At 40.5% G+C, this 20,868-nt stretch overlaps 1 protein-coding gene across 3 annotated transcripts in view; it reads right to left on the reverse strand.

Moving 5' to 3' along the window:
* Positions 1–20,868, reverse strand: part of slit3 (slit homolog 3 (Drosophila)) — a 235,356-nt gene that overhangs the window by 210,876 nt on the left and 3,612 nt on the right. For 2 of the 3 annotated variants that reach the window (XM_061787696.1, XM_061787695.1), the window contains exons 1-2: positions 18,996–19,669; positions 615–686 (exon numbers count right to left, since the gene is read on the reverse strand). In XM_061787696.1, the coding sequence (XP_061643680.1) occupies positions 615–686; positions 18,996–19,174 (251 nt within the window). In that variant the 5' untranslated portion in view covers positions 19,175–19,669. Of the gene's footprint in view, positions 1–614; positions 687–18,995; positions 19,670–20,868 lie in introns of those variants that run through there. The other variant, XM_061787697.1, reaches the window with a different exon arrangement.

Here is a 20,868-nt window from a genome sequence, read left to right on the forward strand (position 1 = left end):
TCATCAGCTCTTTTTGATTTTTCATTGATTATACATTCTTAAAAAATAAAACTAACATTTAATGTTATCATAACAATCCATTACAAAAAAGTCATGCCACCAATGTAGCACCCGTGGCTAACGTCAGCTTGTTTACAACGCTAATGCTAGCTTAGTATTGGTAGTGGTGCTATTTTGTTAAATGTGGACAGCGTTCTCTGTGACTATTGATCACGACTACCAACTTTCATGATCAAACGACACTATGAATGGCCAAGTTTGAGAATCACGATCATACTATGTTATAAATCATATTTAAATGTGTGGATGGGGGAAAAAAATAAAGAATCCTAAGGAGATATAAAAACACTGATAGCTAAATAGCTAGCTAGATAGAGAGGCCTGCTAAGACAAGATTTGCTCCATTATGACTTTTTAATGAGGATGCTTGCAAATAAACATTAAAATAAATAAATAAAAGTAGTGGTTGTCTAGGCCATGAGAAAGTAATTTGCGGGAATTTGTTGCATTGTCCCCACATACTTGAAATGTTGTCTTAGGTTTGATTACAACAAAAACAGCTTTTCACAACAGAAATTCTCACATACTATACTTTTCCCCCGCAACAAACTCACAGAATTCGGAGGTTCTTGATGCCAGAGAAGTCCACTTTGGTGATCCGTGTGATGTTGTTTCTGTTCAGGTCCCTGCAGAGCAGCAAAGAAAGAAAAAGAAAAACAAAACAGCCATTAAACAGCAAACCTCAAAAATACATTAAAAATTCAGGGGAAAAAAAAGTTGATTAGGTTCAATGAGCACCAACAAACAGTATGAGTCTTAAATAAAAAATGTACGCTGGAGCATGAGAATGCCCGGCAGCTGTGGCGCCCACACACATGCATACCATCACACGTGCAAACAAACTCAAGCGCCAACACAAAAAAAAAAATAATGTGCATTAAACACAAAAGTGAAAGAAAGAAATAGGCTTCTTCGTAGCGTAATTTAAAAGCTGCTCATGTTTCCTGCCTGTCATTCAATCACGTTACGATGTATACATCGTGCAGCATGAAGTGTGTGCGTGTGTGTGTGTTGACTGGTTCCCTTTTCCACGGCCGACTGTTTATTGAAACGCCGTCGCACAGAAGGAATTCGGGCACAACACAGACAACAAACAATTTTCCCTCTTGTTTCACACACATGTATATATCGACATATAAACAGTTTGGGTTTGGCCCATCCAGCCCCCCACATGTGTGTTTTTCATAACACACCTAAACATTTATAACATCTGATTTAAGCCCAGTATTAGGTTTCAAGGGAGCTAATAGGAGCCATACTGCAGCCTCAGACGTGGGCCAAAGCGGGGTCCGAGGGGTCCGCCGTGGGTTTGCGGCACAAATGTTCCCACTCGATATAGGCGGAACGCAATGGGAGGTGGAGGAGAGGTCTCCCAACCTGTATTGAGCCAAGGCACATATTTTCCATTATTTAAAAAAAAAAAAAAAAAAAAAAGCACAACGCCAAACAAAAACATCACAAAAACTAGATACAGTGGTGCCTTGAGATACAAATTAATTCGAAAGAAAGGGAGGAGGAGGTTGAAGGTGAGACCGAAGGAGCATCACTCTTCAGAAAAAGGTCAAATGCGGTAAAGCTGAAAGCATGACAACTTTCAACAGATTTTTCCCCTTCCAAACGTTTGTTCTTGCTGTTGGTTACAAGGCAATAACAAAAGCCCCTATCACACTGCCTGATTCAACTGGGATTTATGCGGCTCTTTTCCAAGGTTTCTGTTCTGTATAAAGCACCGTCCACACATTCAAACAATCGGGCCCAATTTGAAAATGTCCCTCTATTTGCAATCAAAGTCAGCAGACCCTCTTCTTTTCCTTTGGGCTTGTCCCTTTACGGGTCGTCACAGCGCGTCATCCTTTTCCATGTAGGCTTATCTCCTGCATCCTCCTCTCGAACACCAACTGCCATCATGTCTTCCCTCACGACATCCATCAACCTTCTCTTTGGTCTTCCTCTCACTCTCTTGCCTGGCAGCTCCATCCTCATCATCCTTCTACCAATATACTCACTATTTCTCCTCTTGACATATCCAAACCATCGAAGTCTGCTCGCTCTAAGTTTGTCTCCAAAATATCAAACCTCGGCTGTCCCTCTGATGAGCTCATTTCTAATTTATCCAACCTGGTCACTCCGAGAGGGAACCACAACATCTTCATTTCCGCCACCTCCAGCTCTGCTTCCTGTCGTCTCTTCAGTGCCACTGTCTCTAATCCGTACCTCATGGCTGACTTCACCACTGTTTTATAAACTTTGCCATTCATACTAGCAGAGACTCTTCTGTCACATAACACACCTTCCTCCACCAGTTCCAACCTCCTTGGACCCGTTTCTTCACTTCCTGACCACACTCACCATTGCTCTGGACGGTTGACCACAAGTATTTAAAGTCCTCCACCTTTGCTATCTCTTCACTGTGTAGCCTCACTCTTCCCCCACCACCCCTCTCATTCATGCACATATATTCTGTTTTACTTCGGCTAATCTTCATTCCTATGCTTTCCAGTGCATGCCTACATCTTTCGAACTGTTCCTCCACCTGGTCCCTGCTTTCACTGCAGATCACAATGTCATCTGCAAACATCATGGTCCACGGGGATTCCAGTCTAACCTCATCTGTCAGCCTATCCATCACCACTGCAAACAGGAAGGGGCTCAGGGCTGATCCCTGATGCAGTCCCACCTCCACTTTAAATTCGTCTGTCACACCAACAGCACACCCCACCACTGTTCTGCTGCCCTCGTACATGTCCTGTATTATTCTAACATACTTCTCTGCCACTCCAGACTTCCGCATGCAGTACCACAGTTCCTCTCTGGGTACTCTGTCATAGACTTTCTCTAGATCTACAAAGACACAATGTAGCTCCGTCTGTCCTTCTCTGTACTTTTCCATCAACATCCTCATGGCAAATAATGCATCTGTGGTACTCTTTCTAGGCATGAAACCATACCGTTGCTCGCAAATACTCACTTTTGTCCTGAGTCTAGCCTCCACTACTCTTTCCCATAACTTCATTGTGTGGGTCATCAACTTTATTCCTCTGTAGTTCCCACAGATCTGCACATCACCCTTGTTCTTAAAAATGTGCACCAGCACACTTTTCCTCCATTCCTCAGGCATCTTCTCACACGCTAGAATTCTATTGAACAAGCTGTTCAAAAACTCCACAGCCACCCCTCCCAGATGCTTCCATACCTCCACAGGAATGTCATCGGGACAATAAATTTCCCACCTCTGCTCTATAGATAAAATTGCACCATTTTCTCTTTCCTTCATACATTTTACCCCAGGAAGAACTTGTGTTATAATAATAATATGATTTCCGCTTCCATGATTTTATTTTTCCCTCCCTTTAGTATCACCTCTCTCTCGCCTTATCTTTCTCTCTTCCTCAGTTGACTATACACTTTATGCTTTTTCCGATCCCTCTAATCTGCTTTGCTTTCTTTCTAATCTCTCCTCTTTTATCTCAATCTCACTCCTTTTACAGTTGGCTACATTTTCTCCCCTCTCTCTCTTTCACATCACTCCATCCCTTATCGCCATGTCGTTTGCTGTGGAAACTTGTGCTCCGCTGCCTCTCTGCATTCAAACAAACACACAAGACCAGGTGGACAGCTGCATAAGAAGTAGCCGAGTAGGGCAAAGCCAGTATCTGACCTTGAATCTTTGAGAATATTAGTTAAGAATGTTAAAATGCTACTTAAAACATTGCCCGTATTTCATAATGTATTATTAATAATTGTTTGAAAACTAACTTAAAACATATATATAAAGGATTTTATGAATCACAAAAAAAAGATATAAAAAACATTTACAGAATATAAAAATGACAACCATAGAGCTTTCATTGTTCTGGCTGCTCAGTACAATTTGAAAAAATTCAAATTGTTTATCTTTTAATACAAAGGCTGACTACCTTAGTTAAGAATGATAAAATGCTACTTTAAACATTGCCTGTACAATTAATAAAGGCTTTATGCTGGGGACAGATTGACCCAAACCGATTGGAAACGATTGTATTACTTCCTTTTGTGGAAAATAGTTTATAAATTAGAAGAAATCAGGTTTCACTGTACAGTATAGCCGACGAATGTGTTGGTAGTGTGGTTGCTTTTGTTTGTGACCCCGCCCAGCAGTAAAGCTTTACTCTCACTTTAATTAAACAGCTGGTAGTCTGACAGCACTAACAACTACTTGTTCACATTCGTGTGTGTGTGTGAGTTCATAAGGAGTGGGAGTCAAACAGCAGGTGTTCTTGGGAATGGCCAACTTCATGACCCAACCACAAGCTGAGTGTTGCAAACATGGAAAATGATTAGGAAAGAAGGAATGTTCAAGAAATGACAGCTCAGTTGACAAAGTCAAAGACCCAGCGCACTTAAATCAGTTTTTCCGGGTACTGTATCTATACTTTATTTATTTTTCCTGACGATTTTTTACTTTTACCCCCTACATTGTAAAACATATATCTGTACTCTCTACTTGTTACTTTGTCAAAACAGACTACATCTTTTTTTATGTCGAGTCGTCATCTGTGGAAGTTGAAAAAAGTGACTAAACATCGAAAAGTAATCTCAACCGCAGTTGCGATCTTGACTGATTGATTTGAAAAAAAAACAGTGACAGCAGTGACATGGACAAAAGTGAACCAGGAAGCATAAACGACAATGATGAAACTGATTTAGAGAGGCAAGATATTCCCTGTCCATGGCCTTATTTAAGAGGTTTGATGTTGTCAGCTGTAAGACTAATTTGTGACGAATGCGTTGTTTCTTGTGCCAGCTTCTGATGTTCAAAAATTCTCCATCTAATCTGGGAAAAAAAGCAGGTAATGTGGCCTTCATGCAGTGCTGCACAAATAGAGTAGCTATAGGATCCTCAAAAATATGTAGCAAAGTATGTACTGTCTGTAGGGTAATGATAATAATTGCCTCCCTTAAGACTGAGGTCTGGGGACCAGTCTGCGTAGATAATTGACAGTAAAAAGGTGTTTTTACGTTCTATAGTACATTTGTTTGTTTTGACTATCTTAAAAAAACTTGAATCAGTAACTACTATCTCCAGTCTTTTTTTTTTTTTTTTTTTTTTTTTTTTAAACAAGTATCTACTTTTATTTAAGTGCAGCGTGAGAATACTTATGCCACCTCTGTCAAAGGGCCCCACTGAAATGAAGCCAAAACGGGAATCCTGACTTCAAATGCTCTTTGGCTCTTCGTCCGTCTTATCTACAACACGTCTTGTTTGCCTTTTCTTGACCTTTGCGCTTCTTTTTATTTCCTCTCTGTCTGGAACAAGGTTCCCCTCTCTCAGTTATTTCACTCTTCTGAGGAGCACAAAAAAGAAAAAAAAAAAGTGGCACTTGACTTCCTGCGCTAATCTCTTATTATTCCACAAAGCACTTTTAATCGTTCCTCCTTTTCTTGCACCCAGATAGGGATGCTCAATTTCGCCCTGTACAACTTGCAGCCACGCGAAAGGAATCCTAATTGCCTGCTTCCTTTTTCCCCACCATCCCTTTGACCAGTTCTCCGCCGTGTCCGGCAACGAAGGAAGGAGAAGAAAGGGGCGTAAAAGTACAACTGTCGGGTTACTGGACATAATGTTAGCTGCTTATGCTAAACCTGATCTTTTAAAGCAGCCTGAGGAGAAGAGAGCAGCTTAATACAGGGTGTCCTAAAATCATCTCCTCCCTCTTTGACTGTTTGTTTTGGTTTCAGGTGCAGATAACCCTAAATAATGAGAACCTTAAGATTAAAAATCACTAATAGCGGTACGAAAACGTCAGAATTCTGACTGGAGTGAATCAAATTGTCACATCGTAATTGGAGTGAATCCCATTGCATCTTAACTGAATCGTATCATAATTTCAGTGACTCACACCATTACTGGAGTGAATCACATTGGAATCAAAGTGAATCATATCGTATTGTAATTGAAGCAAACATCATCTAATTGTAACTGTTGTCAATCACATCCTATACTTTGAGTGAATCGCATCGAATCATAATTGGAGCGGATCGCATCATGTTGCATTGCAATTGTAGTGAATCATAATGCATTGTAATAGAAGTAAATCACATCGCATCATATTTTGTATCACAATATCAAAGTTGGAGTGAATTGCACTGACATTTGAGTTCATTGTATCTTATTGTAAATGGAATAAATCACATTGTAGCTTAATTGGAGTGAATCACATTGTATCTTAACATGAATTGAATCATAGTTTGAGTGAATAACAGAATTTGAGTTGATTATATTGTAATTGGAGTAAATCACATCGTAGCATAGAGTGAATCACTTTGCATGTTTAATCGGAGTGAATCGTATCATAATTTGAGCAAATAAAATTGCATTACAGCAATGAATCGCATCGTATTCTGAGTGAATCGTATCGTATTGTAGTTTGCGTAAATAACTTCGTATTTTAATTGTAGTTAATCGCATCATGTAATAAAATAATATACCAAAAAAAAAGGCAAACGTGCAAAAAACCTTAAGAAAAAAAAAATAAATAAAAAAAAAAAGTCACATACTGCTACTGGAAGTCTGCAAACGTCAACATGAATGTGCAAAGACAATATAGAAGATCATTTCAAATGGACCAGTGCCCGCCTCAGAGATAAGTTTGAAGCCGATGGAATGGTTCGAGACGTCCATCGGCAATGATCTGGAAGTACTCGATGTCCAACAGCCCGACAAGAGAAGAACAACTGGTGGGATTGCTTATCTGATCCGCAAAGATATCCATAAGAAAATTGGGTCGTGGGTTAGGAATCCCAAAGTTAAGCATATGTTGGAGCGAGCCTGTTGTGCAAGAATGAGTAGTCTAGTGTAGGGGAAGAAGACTATGTCAAAGCCAAAAGGTAAGCAGAGCTGAAGCGTTAGCTTCTGATAACAGACTCATACTTGAATGATGGGCGAAGGTACACGTGTGTGGCTTTAAAGAATAATAAATAAATTGATGCAAGGTTCAGTTGCTTTCTCATCAAACACGATCATGGCCTACTCATCCCTGTATGCCAATGGAGATTAATTTATCAAAGAGATTTTGTCATACAGATAATTCAACATGCTGAGCGACCGCCGTCATTTGGCCTGGCAAAATGTACAGAGCGCGAGCAAACATTTGCAAACACCACAGAGGAATCTGGTCGGCCTTCGCGGTTTATTGCCGTCACAGCACGATGGCGAGATTGTTCCTCGCGTCGTCTTTGAACATTTCCCAGAAGAGGTCTGGCATGGACCCTTTCAGCTGGACGGTCTTGGTGCTTTGTCACAGGCCGGAATGCAGATGATGCCAAAGGAAACTAACACAAACCAAATCTGACCTTGCGTCCAAAAACAGATGAAAGAGGAGACGGGACAAGAAAAGAAGTCAGAAGTCGGTCACATTTTTTTGACTGCAGTCCGAAGGCCACTAAGTTGTACTTCCTGAAAGGTACAATCCAGTTTTGGGCTGTCTTCAATCTTGGTTTCGTTAAAACAAACGTTAGTGTGATTGTGTTGCTAGTCGGGCTCGGACTTGTTATTCTTGTTGACAGAAAACGAATCACTTCAGCATCAGAATCGTCTTTATTTACAAAGTACTGTATGTCAAAAACAAGAAATTTGTCTGCGGTAGTTGGAGCCGCTCTAGTATGACAACACACAGCCATTTGACAGAAAATACTTTTGAGACATAAAAACACAGTACAGAGAGTCACTGAGCAATAAAAGGTTACCAGTAATGTCGCAATGCCGAGACTTTTTTTTTTTTTTTTGGACAATTTTTGCAAATGATGTCCTCCAGCCACAGAGGCAATTTACAGCAGTTTGAAACGACCAATAGAGCAATAGTCTGGTACAATGACCATTGTGCAAATGTCGTAGAGACTTCAAGAAATTTTAGCGGTTTAAAGTGACTGGCAGTGAGATAATCTGGAACAATGTCAATTGTGCAAATGGTGCAGATACTTCAAGCACGAGTACCCAGGATTGGTCAATAACAGATATGCAAATAGTGCAGAGTGGCGAGACTACTACAGTGAGTGCACGAATAATGTATAATTGGCCCGACAGAGATGTGACAACAATCTCAAGAGAAAATTGGAAGCATGTTACAATGGAATTGTAAGTAGACCGTTTAAGATGTTAATGGCGAGAGGGAAGAAACTGTTGGAATGTCTGGTAGTTTTAGTTTGCATTGTTCGATAGCGCCGACCTGAGGGAAGGAGCTGGAAGAGGTGGTGACCAGGATGAGGAGGTGTCAAAGAGGATTTTGCATGCTCTTGTATTAGTTCTGGCAGCGTCCAAGACCTCAAGGGTAGGTAGGGGCGTACAGACAACCTTTTCACGCCATACCAACTTTTTTCTACCATCAGGGTACCAAACGCAATGATAGGGCACCTAAAGCAAGCTAGAGAGAGACTGTTCATCTCCATAAGGCAACCGAAATGGGAAGAACACAAAACCTGACTTGTCACAAACAAATATTGCGTCATCATGATTGTTGTCAAATGAATTGACAGCTTGTGTCACCACGACACAATGTCACGATATCGCCGTCCCGCCTACACATTCCTTACTGGAAGCCTGACCAGGATTTAGTATTCCATATCAATCCTTAACTGAACTGCTTGGTGGAAACACGACTTCACTGCCCAATTTCCAGTTAGTGTTTAGTTTCCATCTTCTTGCCTGTCTGTCACATTAACGCATCTTGCAAATTCAGCGTCTATGCTTGATCACATGCGTGCTTTATGTGATTTACGATGTATTATTTAGTTATTTATTTTTTTATTGTCCTTGCCACAAAGCGCCGTCCCTTTTGCCAACGCTCAACCCACTCAGCCTGAAGAAAAACGTTATTGTTTGGTGACAAGAACAACGACTCGACCACATGAAAAGAGAGCCGGACCGGTGAGCGTCCCTATATTTGAGGGTGGCGAGCTAAACTAGCTCGTAAAGCATCACTGTGTTTGGTTAGCGCCGCAGGGGTTTATTGGGCTACTTGTTTCTGTCTTGATTTACTCATGCAAGACACTGAGGTGGGGGTGTTTTGACTGGTGGGAGGCCACTCAACGAGAACAATGACAGCAGCAAGAATCAAGCAAGACAATGATTACTGATGACTTGGGAAGGCCATAATTTATTCATCGATAAATATAATTGTGAGAAACTTAATGTCGATTGATGATGTATTGAAGCGTTTGAGGCAAAATGGACTTCACTGCTTTGCTGCAACGAGCAGAGGCGCAGCTGATTCCCATTTCACTAGTTTGCGGACGGCAAACCCTAAGATGACAGTCATTATTATTCAATAAAAAAAATAATAATAATAAATTTCATAATTTAAAAAATTTAATAAACAAATAATTAACTGATTTTCCTAATAAAAGCGAAAAAATATAGCTATAGTGTTTAAAAAAAAAAAAAAGAAAATTAAAATAGGCAAGCAGTCAATCTGGAGTGATGCCTTGTTTCATCGAATGAAATAATGTCGGTCTGGAGTCTGACTATGATTTGAAAATGTATAAATATATACATGCATACATTACATAAAATATAAAAAATATATAGCTATTATAATAAAAGTTAAAATACAAATAATATTAAAATCAAGCTAAAAGTCAATCTGTAGCCTATTTTTGATTCAATAAAATAAAATGCAGTCAGTCTGGAGTCTGATATGACAATCAAATATACAAAATTTTAATAAATTTACACTCAATCTGGATTCTAATTTCATGATTTAAAAAAAATAAAAAACAATGACACTGTACATGGGTAATAAAATACAAATTATATCTAATGAAATAAAAAAAGAATTAGGTGAACAGTATTTATTTTTTTTAAACTTTTCGTTTTAGTCAAGTGAATTGAATAATTGTAAAATGATTAATTAAGATAGGGGTCTGCGACAAAGGTTGAATAGATATGCTAGAAGGGAAATTTAAATGTGAAATATAAATAGTTACTGTAAAAAGGGGCCGTAAATATAAGATTTGTGTTTTCATGTCTTTCCATGTGCTCACCACCTGTGGGAGGGGCCATAAGGATCGGGTGCAGTGCGAGCTGGGCGGTGGCCGAAGGCAGGGGGCTGGGCGATCCGATCCCCGGCTACAGAAGCTGGCTCTAGGGACGTGGAATGTCACCTCTATGGCAGGGAAGGAGCCCGAGCTGGTGTGTGAGGTCGAGAAGTTCCGACTAGATATAGTCGGATGAGCCTCTACACACAGCTCGGGATCTGGTACCAGTCCTCTCGAGAGGGGTTGGACACTTTTCCACTCTGGAGTTGCCCACGGTGAGAGGCGCCGAGCAGGTGTGGGTATACTTATTGGCGCCTGTACATTGGGGTTCACCCTGGTGGACAAGAGGTTAGCCTCCCTCCGCCTTCGGGTAGGAGACGGGTCCTGACTGTTGTTTGTGCCAATGCACCAAACTGCAGTTCAGACTAACCACCCTTTTTGGAGAGCGCTCCGGCTGGGGACTCCATCGTTCTGCTGGGGGATTTCAATGCTCACGTGGGCAATGACAGTGAGACCTGGAAGGGCGTGATTGGGAGGAACTGCACCGTCTGCAGTGATGCGGACTTGGTATCGATCCGTTGTGGTAAAGAAGGAGCTAAGCCGAAAGGCGAAGCTCTCGATTTACCGGTCGATCCATGTTCTTACCCTCACCGATGGTCACGAGCCGAAAGAACAAGATCCCGGATACAAGCGGCCGAAATGAGTTTCCCCCTCTGGGTGTCCGGGCTCTCCCTTAGAGATAGGGTGAGAAGCTCGGTCATCCGGAAGGATCTCAGAGTATAGTCACTGCTCCTCCACATCGAGAGGAGCCAGATGAGGTGGCCGGGGCATCTGAGTCTGATGCCTCCCGGACGCCTCCCCGGTGAGGTGTTCCAGGCGCGTCCCACCGGGAGGAGACCGGACACGCAGGAGAGACTACGTCCTTCGGCTGGCCTGGGAATGCCTCAGGACCGCCCCGGAAGAGCTGGATGAAGTGGCTGGGGAGAGTGAAGTCTGGGCGTCCCTTCTAAAGCTACTGTCCCCGTAACCCGACCTCGGATAAGCGGTAGAAAATGGATGGATGAAGTTTTCATGTAAATGCGTCTGCTTTCCTCTTTTATAAAATAAAATCAAGTCAATCTGGATTCTGGTTTGGTTTTAAAATGGACATTTACCTGCATCATGAATTAAAAAAAAATACACAAACTAAATTAAGTTAAAATTAACAGATTATTCCCCAAAATAAGGCTGCCTTGCACAGAGTGTTGACAAGAAACATTTCCTGATCGGATCTGACCCTTAACCTCAGCTAACCTAAATATCTTTCAAAATCTCTTGCTCTGACACAGAACATTAATACCGGAGGGATTGTCAGCTGTTGAAAATGAAAGCACACAAGCAGAGGGGGCAAGAGAACGTGTTGCTTTGGTGATAGCCCCCTAACAAAACAGTGGCCCAGCTTGTTAATGTCAAATGAATCCAAACATTGACATGGTTATTTTAGTGAATAATACTGTACACACCATCTGATCGTTTCCACCATTCAGACAAAGAGGATAATTGCATTTTATGTCAATTTTTCCATCAAACAATTGCATGTTTGACCCACGATAATATGTGTCCATACAGAGCATGTGCCTTGTGGGAGATATTTTTGGCCCATTCTTACATACAGTATTTGCACTGTTAATGACGCCTACACAAAACGATGGGATGTGATCTCACAATGTGGTCACAGAAAAAAAGGGCACTTTAAAAACAGCACTTCGGTCAAAACAAGGGAAATTTTTTTTTAGTATTTTCAGGCCCGATTGAGGAAGAAAGGGTTTGTTATTACAATTTGTCATGTTCTGGATTACAGAACAGATCAACAAAGTTGGTTTATTTGTCCAGTAGTTAGTTATGGAGGATGACTCCTGACTTCTGTGGACGATTCTATTAATGGCAGAGTGACTTAGAGAGCAGGGGAAAAAAAACATAAAAATTCTTGTATTGGCACTTTTATCCAGATACTCGTCAAAATTTCCAGGCTTCTACTTTGGTACATGTGCCATCCATTCATCGAGTTTTGCGGATACTTGTTTAGTTTTTGCATAATCCTGATAAACTAACCAATGAAACAACATTGATCAAATGTATACCTCTTACTACTACTGACTGATATATTGTTGTTTTGGCAAATGCAACCAAATATAAAACTTGGTGGAAGGGTGGTACATGTGATCCACGTCAGTGTAGATAAAAAAAAAAAAAAAAAAGATTAAAATACATTAAATAAATTGTGGAAAAAAAAAAAATCCTGTGTGTGTGGGGGGGTGGGGTGCATGTGTACGTAGTTTCCCAGAAGGCCAGAAAAAACAAAACGTCCTTTAGCCAACTGGCGGCCGGAGTGGCACAACAAGTTATAGAGAAGGTCAGTTGGAGCATCAGCGACTGACCTATAAGCACAAACCCAAACTTTGGTTTCCCTCCCTCACGCCACTTGGCTGAAGTGAATCAAACAGTTTGCGACCGCAGGATGATCAGCGGGATAATAAAAAGCTGTGTGAGAACAGCGAGCTGCTTGTGGCTTTTTATGTCGTAGTACTTAGTAGTAGTAACCCTAAAAAAAAATAAAAAAAAGAGGGGGGGGGAAGTCTGCAATAGCAATAAGGCCCTGTGATGACATCACTACCATCTTGCTCGCATGTTCCACCAAACGTTCTCGCTGAGGCGTCCCGCAAAAACGCAGAAGTGCAGCACAAACAAAAACATCGCAAAAGCTTCCAATACTAAAAAGTGAACACATTGCGGTTGGATGAGATTGATGCTCATGACTAAAAACTCAAAACAGTCCGTGTTGGTTCTTCGGCTTAATCAAGCCTCCCGCAGATTCCGGTCGCGACCGTGGAATGTTGCCTCTTGCTAGCTCGCCGGACGGCGTGCATGGCGCTTCAAAAGGCTAGCAACCAATTAGAAGACAGTTTTCATTAGAGGATGGAGAGGAGGCTGAGTTTGTCACACCCACACACAAACACGCACGCACACAAAAAAAAAAAAAAAAAAATGCACACACACGCATGTGCACACATACACACAAACAGAACCATTCTGCTGGGCTGTTCACAGCGTGACGTTGGCAAGGCGAGGGGAAATGGGAGCTGTGAAAACTCCAGCAGAGGTGCTTGTAGCAAACTGAAGGGAGTGTGTATGTGCGCACATGTATGCGTGCGTTATTGGGGGAGGAGTTATAGTGGGGGCAAAGGTGAGGATGGAAAAAAGAAGAGGAATAAACATGCATTGTGGTTTATTTCTGGAGAAAAGGAACTTGGTTGTTCAATGAAGACAACCAGTAATAATGTCTGGACATTTTTAACAGTGCTTTTGTTTCACATATGCGGACACTTCTAAGTGACCCCAAACTTTTGACCAGGAGTGTATTTTCTATTAGCTACACTCTAGTATTACAAAAGCTATTTTGTACTAATTAAGGATATCATTTCTTAGAAAAATCTTCTCAATTTGATGAAAAGCATGACTGAAGCGGTCTTCCTGTCAAATTGTGTACCACTGCTGTCTCAAAATTGAAACAAAAGAACAATTAGTCGATTAATCGATCAAACAAATGTAGTCCATTGCTTGTACTATATCTCATTTTACCAGCACAGCAATAATGTGAAACTTGCAGATCCCTAATGAAATAATAATAACAACACTCCTGAGTGTGCGTTAGCGTTCGCACTTAAGCAGTTGTGAATTGGACCCATGAGCACTCCGATTCATTTTCCTCAGCCTGTTGAGCCCCATACCCCTCCATCGCATCCTCCCTTCTCTTAATTAGATGCAAATGAGGTCTCAAGTGGCTTCCCAGGGAGTGAACCTGAGAGAAGTGAAGCGCCTGAGGGAAAAACATTCATGTGAGCCTCAATGGGGAAGAAAGAAGAGGTGAGGGTGTCTTGTTAACCTTCCAATTCTTCTATTAACGGGCAAGAAGAAAAGATTTTCTCCCGCTGGCAAAAGGTGCAAAGTGAATGTGATGCTTTAAAAACCAAGTTCAAGTGCAAAGTGGCTAATGTGACTGCACAAGATTGCAGGACTTATGACTTTCTTACATTATGACTTGACTTGCTTTAAATTTAAGGGGGGCGGGGGGGGGACTCGACTAGCTTGATTCTTGGAACTTTCTTGAAATTTAAAAGTTATGACTTAAAACTTATGACGCCTCAACTTAAATTTGAACTTTACATCCACCATAGCAAAGAGACACAAAGAAATACAGTAATGCAAAACAAATAATGGCGCTAATAAGCTAACATAACGCTCACAAAGCAAATGAAGTAAAACACAAAAGTGTTCCTGTAAAGCTGGCCAGCTCTCCGTTTACTCTGACAATAATTCATAAACAATAGGCCCATAAAAACGTTCTAGCCAGGAACCCATCGCTAGTATTGTTAGCTTAACTGGCTAAGCTAGCCTGCACTGAGTGTTAAGTTGCCTATGGGTTAGTTGCACAAAATTAGCATGTTCTTTAAAGAACTACGGTGGCTACAATAGCTGTGACAATAAATCAAAAGCTGAATGCAGCACATAGCTAGTCTTGTTAGAAGAGCTAAGTAAGCTTTCCCAAGTCCCAAGCTTCGTTTGCTTAACTGGCTAAGCTAGCCAGCGTTACTGTGAGTCATTTTTCAGCAAATAGGTTCCACACTGAAAAACGCAAATAGGTGAATTTGAGAGTAGTGGAAAAACTAAAATATATGCATGATTGCACGTTCCGCGGCGTGTTCTGTGCTGTGATTGGTTAGTCTGCCTTTCAGATGTGTGGGTATAGCGCAACTTCAATTCTCAGGCATTTTCTGGGCCTCTATTTTTCATTTTGACGGACTCCCCCCTCTCCAGGCAGCCGAGGTGGTCGGTCCCCCGTAGTTTTCAATATTCCACGGCAGGTTATTTTCACCACCATTGACTTTTATTCCCACTTCCCTTCCCCTCATCAACCTATGTCTTGTATTTGTAACCACTTCTGGGACTTTTTTACGTTTGTATTCTCCAAGTGCATACATATGGTTTAAGCGAGCATTAAAAAGGAGATTAAAAGTAGTAGTAGCCCCCCAAAAAAGATTTTACACTTGGGGATAAATGAGCCCTCCTCAAATGTCCTATTGCAACATTAAATTGGGAGTGCATTATGTGGACATAAGTATTGGGACATATGGGTATACAGGAAGTGACAATGTGGAGTTCATTTACACCTTCTACAAGATATTCGATTGTCAAATGTCTCTAACGATTATCCAGACCAATTATCCTATGGCGTACAATGAGATTCATTTCACTACACAGCACAAAGACACACACACACAACCATGAGCGGGGTACACATTTACAGATAATCCGTTCTCATTTGAGCCAGAGTCACTCCTTCCGATCAACGGCAGCAAAAAAACAGATCTCTGAGAAGATTATTATGGGAGATTATCCTGTGGTATTGGGTGGGTTAAGAGATTATTCTTCCCAGATCTTCCCGGAAAACGGTCGGAACAGAAAATTGTAAATGTTAAACCTGATCAACATATCCAGATAGTCTTGATGCCTCCTGGCAGCTCGCTGCCTCTCACACTACTCTGAAAACAAACGTAAAAGTTAAATCTTTTCAACATTTACGATTTAAACTGCCTTCTTGCCGTTTGGCGGTGTACACGCATACCAGGCCAAATTTTAAGCATTGCGATCAATAGCCTGATTATCAAACATCTCTGAAAGATTGAGATGTGTTAAGAGAGATTTTTCCTTCACGATCTACTCGGAAAACAGTCATGGACTGACAATTGTAAATGTTAAATCTGTTCAATATTTTCGATCACAGATCCTTGTGTGTGGTCAGCACAGTTCTGGCCTTTGGCACCACACTGCCTCTCACAGGTCAGTCTTCAAACTACAACAGACATCTGGTTTGGATGAGCAGACTCACAATTGTCCCTTTTGTCCTTGAAATCTGCACTACAAGCAACAAGAAACGTTGCTGTGTCATAGAAAGTTGTACCCAATCAATTATGTCTTGTGTAATCTATTATTGAAGCCATTTAACTCAGTTAAGATGTTCAAAATCGGTATGCGAGTGCTGCACTTATGACGCACTTCATTGAATATGGCAACGAAAGGGTCTAATGGATTAATTTATTGATTGAAATATGCACTAAATTAGAAAAGTGTTTCTGGAATCGCATCGAGTGACAATGATCCAACGTCTCGCTTTGTTTTCCATTCACTATCCGCAAATAAATAGCTGCTGGGGGACCAAAACCACAACAGAACTTGTGTTTAAGCAGGATTTTCTGCCAGGACCTGAGCAAATGTGACAAACGTTGTCATCTAATAGCATCCAATGACTTGTCTGAATAAAGTTCCTCAACTCACGTTGACAGTTCCTTAGCCACCAGATGGCGCCAAAACAATATTGTTATTCCAAAAACTCCGCAAATAGGTAACTTTGCAAATGTCAAACAGGAAAATAATGCAGGGGTTCACTTTATATGGCACTCTACTACTGCATATAGTGGCTAGGGAGTCGTTGGGAACAAACGCACCCTTGGACAAAACAGCAGTGTAAAAGTTTCATTCCATCAATGCTGCTGTATCCCCCTAAATATTCTGCCCCCGGAGGGGGGGGGGGGAACCCTCGAATCCCCCCCTTCCATCGCAGCCTGCTCTAATTATTTATTATCTTAGAGTGTAAATGTCTTCAGGGGATTGCTGTGTAAAAGCCAACAGGTCCCGGAAGGTCACCAAACAAAAAGGAAGAGGGCCCCCAGGCTGGAAGAAGTGTGTGCGTGTAGTTCAATGCTGGCCACTTTATTAGGGACACCTGCATAATGTAAGGGCCGTATACTGAATTTATGAAAAAATATATATATTCTGCATTTCACTAGCGTTGGGCCAAAACCTGCTAAGTCAAAATTTGGTAAATTTTGTATACATTTTTTTTTTTTTTAATCGATACTATTGGTCAGTGCCCACGTGGGTATGTTATTTTTTTTTAACTAATTATTGACCAATATAAGGTGTTGAAAATGGCTTGCTCTCTTTGGTGATGCAACGTTAATGGCGCAACAAACATGCATTGATTGCATTTTTCTTGGTTTCCTGAAAAGTGATTGCTTTGTAGAGTTGAGATTTTCGCCCGAAGACAGCGATATACATCCATCCATCTAATGTGGGCGTAACATGGCGTCAAAGTTTAATCATCTTTTCGTGGATTCCTTGAAAGTTAGAAAATTAGTCCCTGGACTCCAATTTCAACGAACAACACGAAATTGGGTGGATTTCGATAGTAATAGCACGCATGAAAATAACTCAAGGACCCATGGCCCAAATTGAACAGGAAGTCGGCAATTTATTTTATTATTTTTTTTAAGCAGCCACTTTGGGTGAATTTCAAAACTCGATTTTTGACAATTCCTACTGTGGGATTTATCCAAATGAGCGTCTAAGTTGCGATGTTTATAATGGCTCTTTCAATAACAAACCTGTTGATGTATCATCTTTGTAAGGGCACTTATTTTTTTTAACCCAGCTCTTGTACTGAATGCCATTGGCTGTTCCTAATTAAGTGTCCAGTGTTTGTACATGTATCACACCCGCTCCACAGCATGCAAATCATATCAGTGCCCCACTTTAAACCTTTGCACTGATTGCGTTTGTTGTCTCTGGCTCTGCTGTGTTGTGGATCGCCCGGAGGGGCTTTTTTTGGGGGTGGGGGGGGGGGCTTCACCATTACCACGCATAATCACTTCCATATAGCTTTGCAGCATAAGAGTGTGTGTTTGTGTTGTGTTTTGTGTGTGTACATTGTGTGTGTGGTATCATCATCACTGTGCTCAACATGTTGGGAAAGCTTCCAACTTCTTCAACTCGTAAACCCAATTGGACGAAAATACAGCAAAACATTACAAGTAGTAAGAACTACATAGTCATTCATTTACTGACACAAACTGTCAAAAATTGTGCCCCTAATTAAGAGTGACAAGAATAACTCAATTAAAAATGTAATTCTGATGATTGTGACCATTAGGTTTTGAGTTTGGGGACCCCTGAAGTTAAGTTTAAAGACAAAATTGTGACATAACGTATCTTTTTTTTGTTTTTTTCTCCATCTTAAAAAAAAGTCAGGACTAGTTCAATTGTAATTGTAAAAAGTTCCATTTAACTCAACTTGTTAGTGGCAAATCTTTAAATCCAAGTTAAAAAGCAGAAAAATATTTCATTAACTTTAAAATGATGTTACAGCATTCTTTGAGAACTTCAAAAAAAAACTACAACTAGTTAAATTTATTGTTGGAATAGTTTAACTTCTAAGTGGCGAATACCTCTTTTGAATCTGCAAATTTTCATTTAAAGAAAAAAAAAAAAGAACTAAGGTCTGTTTCGTTAACTCTAAATCACGACAAAAGGATTTTTTTTTTTTTTTTTTTATGAGAAAATTTCTCATCTTCCACGTTAGGTTCTTTGTGGATAAAGTTGCCTTTAACTTAACTTCTAATTGGCAAATTTAATTTTTTCCCTCCTTCAAAAAAGCCAAAATTCCTTAAGAGCTAAGACCGTTTCATTTACTGAAAATCTTGATAAAAGATAATTTGAGAACTTTTGATATGACCATCATTCAATTTTAAACAATGATGTGATCTGCCTTACTATTTTTCTCTCTTAAAAAAAGAAATTCAATACTAAAAATCACTGTTTAAGAACTTTTGTACTTGTAGTTTTGCCAAGAAAATTCTTCATCTTCCACATACTAGGTTCATTATTTTAGGTAAAGTTGGAAAAAAGTCACATTCAACTGAACCTAAGTGGCAATTCTCAAATGTTGAATGCCAGGAGTCCTCTCAGTTGCACAGCATAATAAAGTAAACAGTTTAGAGTGCGCACATAAAACATTGACCAAAAGATGCAATAGTTCTGTGGACACTTACAGACGCTCAGCTCCGCGTGGGATCCCCTTCGGTACGGTCTTGAGCCCCAGACCCTGACAGTCCACATGGGATCCGGAGCAGCTGCACTTGTGCGGGCATGCGTTCGTGCTGGACACGGTGCACAGAACCAGGACCAAGCAGAGAGCCCAAAACCTGCTCGGTTCGGCCCCCTGAGCCATGATGATATCCACCGAGATTGAATTAAAGAAAGAAATCCACGCTGGTGCAATTGAAAGTTGGATCTCCAGGGTAATAAATAAATGTTAAAAAAAAAAAAACAAACAAACAAAAAAAAAAAGTTTCCCTAAAGATTTAAATGTGTGGAACAAACACTCCCTAAAAGTTAAATCACATTTAAAAAAGAGGCAAAAAGTAAGAAAAAGTTAACATTCATCCCTCAAGTCGATGCGTAAAGTCTCCAAAAGTGGTTCCCCCCATTCAATCCGGTAAGTCAGCACATCCAAAACTGCTGCTTCGGGGGAAGTGAAATATTTAGTCGGAGAGGGGGGAAAGAGAACCAGTAGCATCCCATCCACGGCCGGGCAGTAAAAGAAGCGATGTCATTACAAAAAAAAATAAAATAAAATAAAAGAATGAGAAGAAAAAAAAGAAGGCGTCACCATGCAGCAGTGAAGTTGTGAGGGAAGTGGTGCAGAGCAGACTGGTGCGCTCTGAGGGTTTGGAGTGAGGAGAGCCCCCTCCTCCTCATTCCTGCCCCCCAAAATCATCTCCTCCCCCCTTCTCTCTCTCTCTCTCTCTCTCTCTCTCTCTCTAAATGTCACCACAACACCATTCAAACTTTTACTAGCCCTCATGCGATTCTTAGGGGAATTTTGTGCCATTCATTTTTGTTTTTCCAAGCAATTTTGGCTGTGTTGAATGACTACAGGTCAAATGCACCGGAGGATATTTCAATACAAATTGAGACATTGGTATTGAAAACCATTGAACGTGTCAATTTTCATCCCACATTTATCACAACCAAACTAATGCTGATCCTGTATGTTAAGACTTCCTTTCCATTTTGTCCACCAGATAGCGCTCATTTTTTCCCGCATTCAAAGCATGCAGCAGAATTTCAAGCGCACTTTAAGGGATATGATGTTGGTTAAAGGTGCGTCTTAAAAATAAATCGATGCAGTCCTTTGTTACCAATTTAGCTTGGACTACTCGCGTTCCATTTTTAATTTAGTAGACTCTTGGTTTTCATGATAATCCATTCCCAAAGTTCTGACTAAAACAAAATCGTAGAAAAACCAAAGCAATATTTCCCGTAGGAAATGATGCAATTCCAATTAATCTGTTCCAGACACTAAGAAATACGAACAAAAAAAATAAAATAAAAAAACATTAGGAAAACTGGACCACACAAATATCAAGACTGCATTATATTTGGCTTTTTCCACCATGTAGCACTCATTGACCCAAGAATGCCTAGCGACTGAAACGTTAAATTCTTAGATGCTGGAGAATGTTGTGCCTTAACATAATCCAAGGACTAAAATGTTCAAGGATTCAGCAAAATGTCACCTTATTTTCTCCAAGGGTGCTTTGCTACTGGTGCATCCTAAACTAATGTGGTGCTTTTATGGTAAGCTTTCAATTTAGACTACAGTACTTCTTCAATTTTTTTGTTCGAGATCATCTAGCTATACCTTAGGGGGTGAACATATAATTAGTATTTTATACTGCTGAATTAGTTTTAAAAAGATTTACTTGGTTAAAGTAAACGAGGCTCCAAAGAATACCACAACAACAGAAAACTGCAAGAACAAATGTCAAACTTTTAAATCTTAACATAACATTGTTTTTGACTGGGTAAGTTTTTGTTACTAATAGTCCTAAAAACAAAAAACAAGTGTGACATATAGAC

The sequence above is a fragment of the Phyllopteryx taeniolatus genome, chromosome 10, assembly GCF_024500385.1.
Source record: "Phyllopteryx taeniolatus isolate TA_2022b chromosome 10, UOR_Ptae_1.2, whole genome shotgun sequence".
NCBI lineage: Eukaryota > Metazoa > Chordata > Actinopteri > Syngnathiformes > Syngnathidae > Phyllopteryx > Phyllopteryx taeniolatus.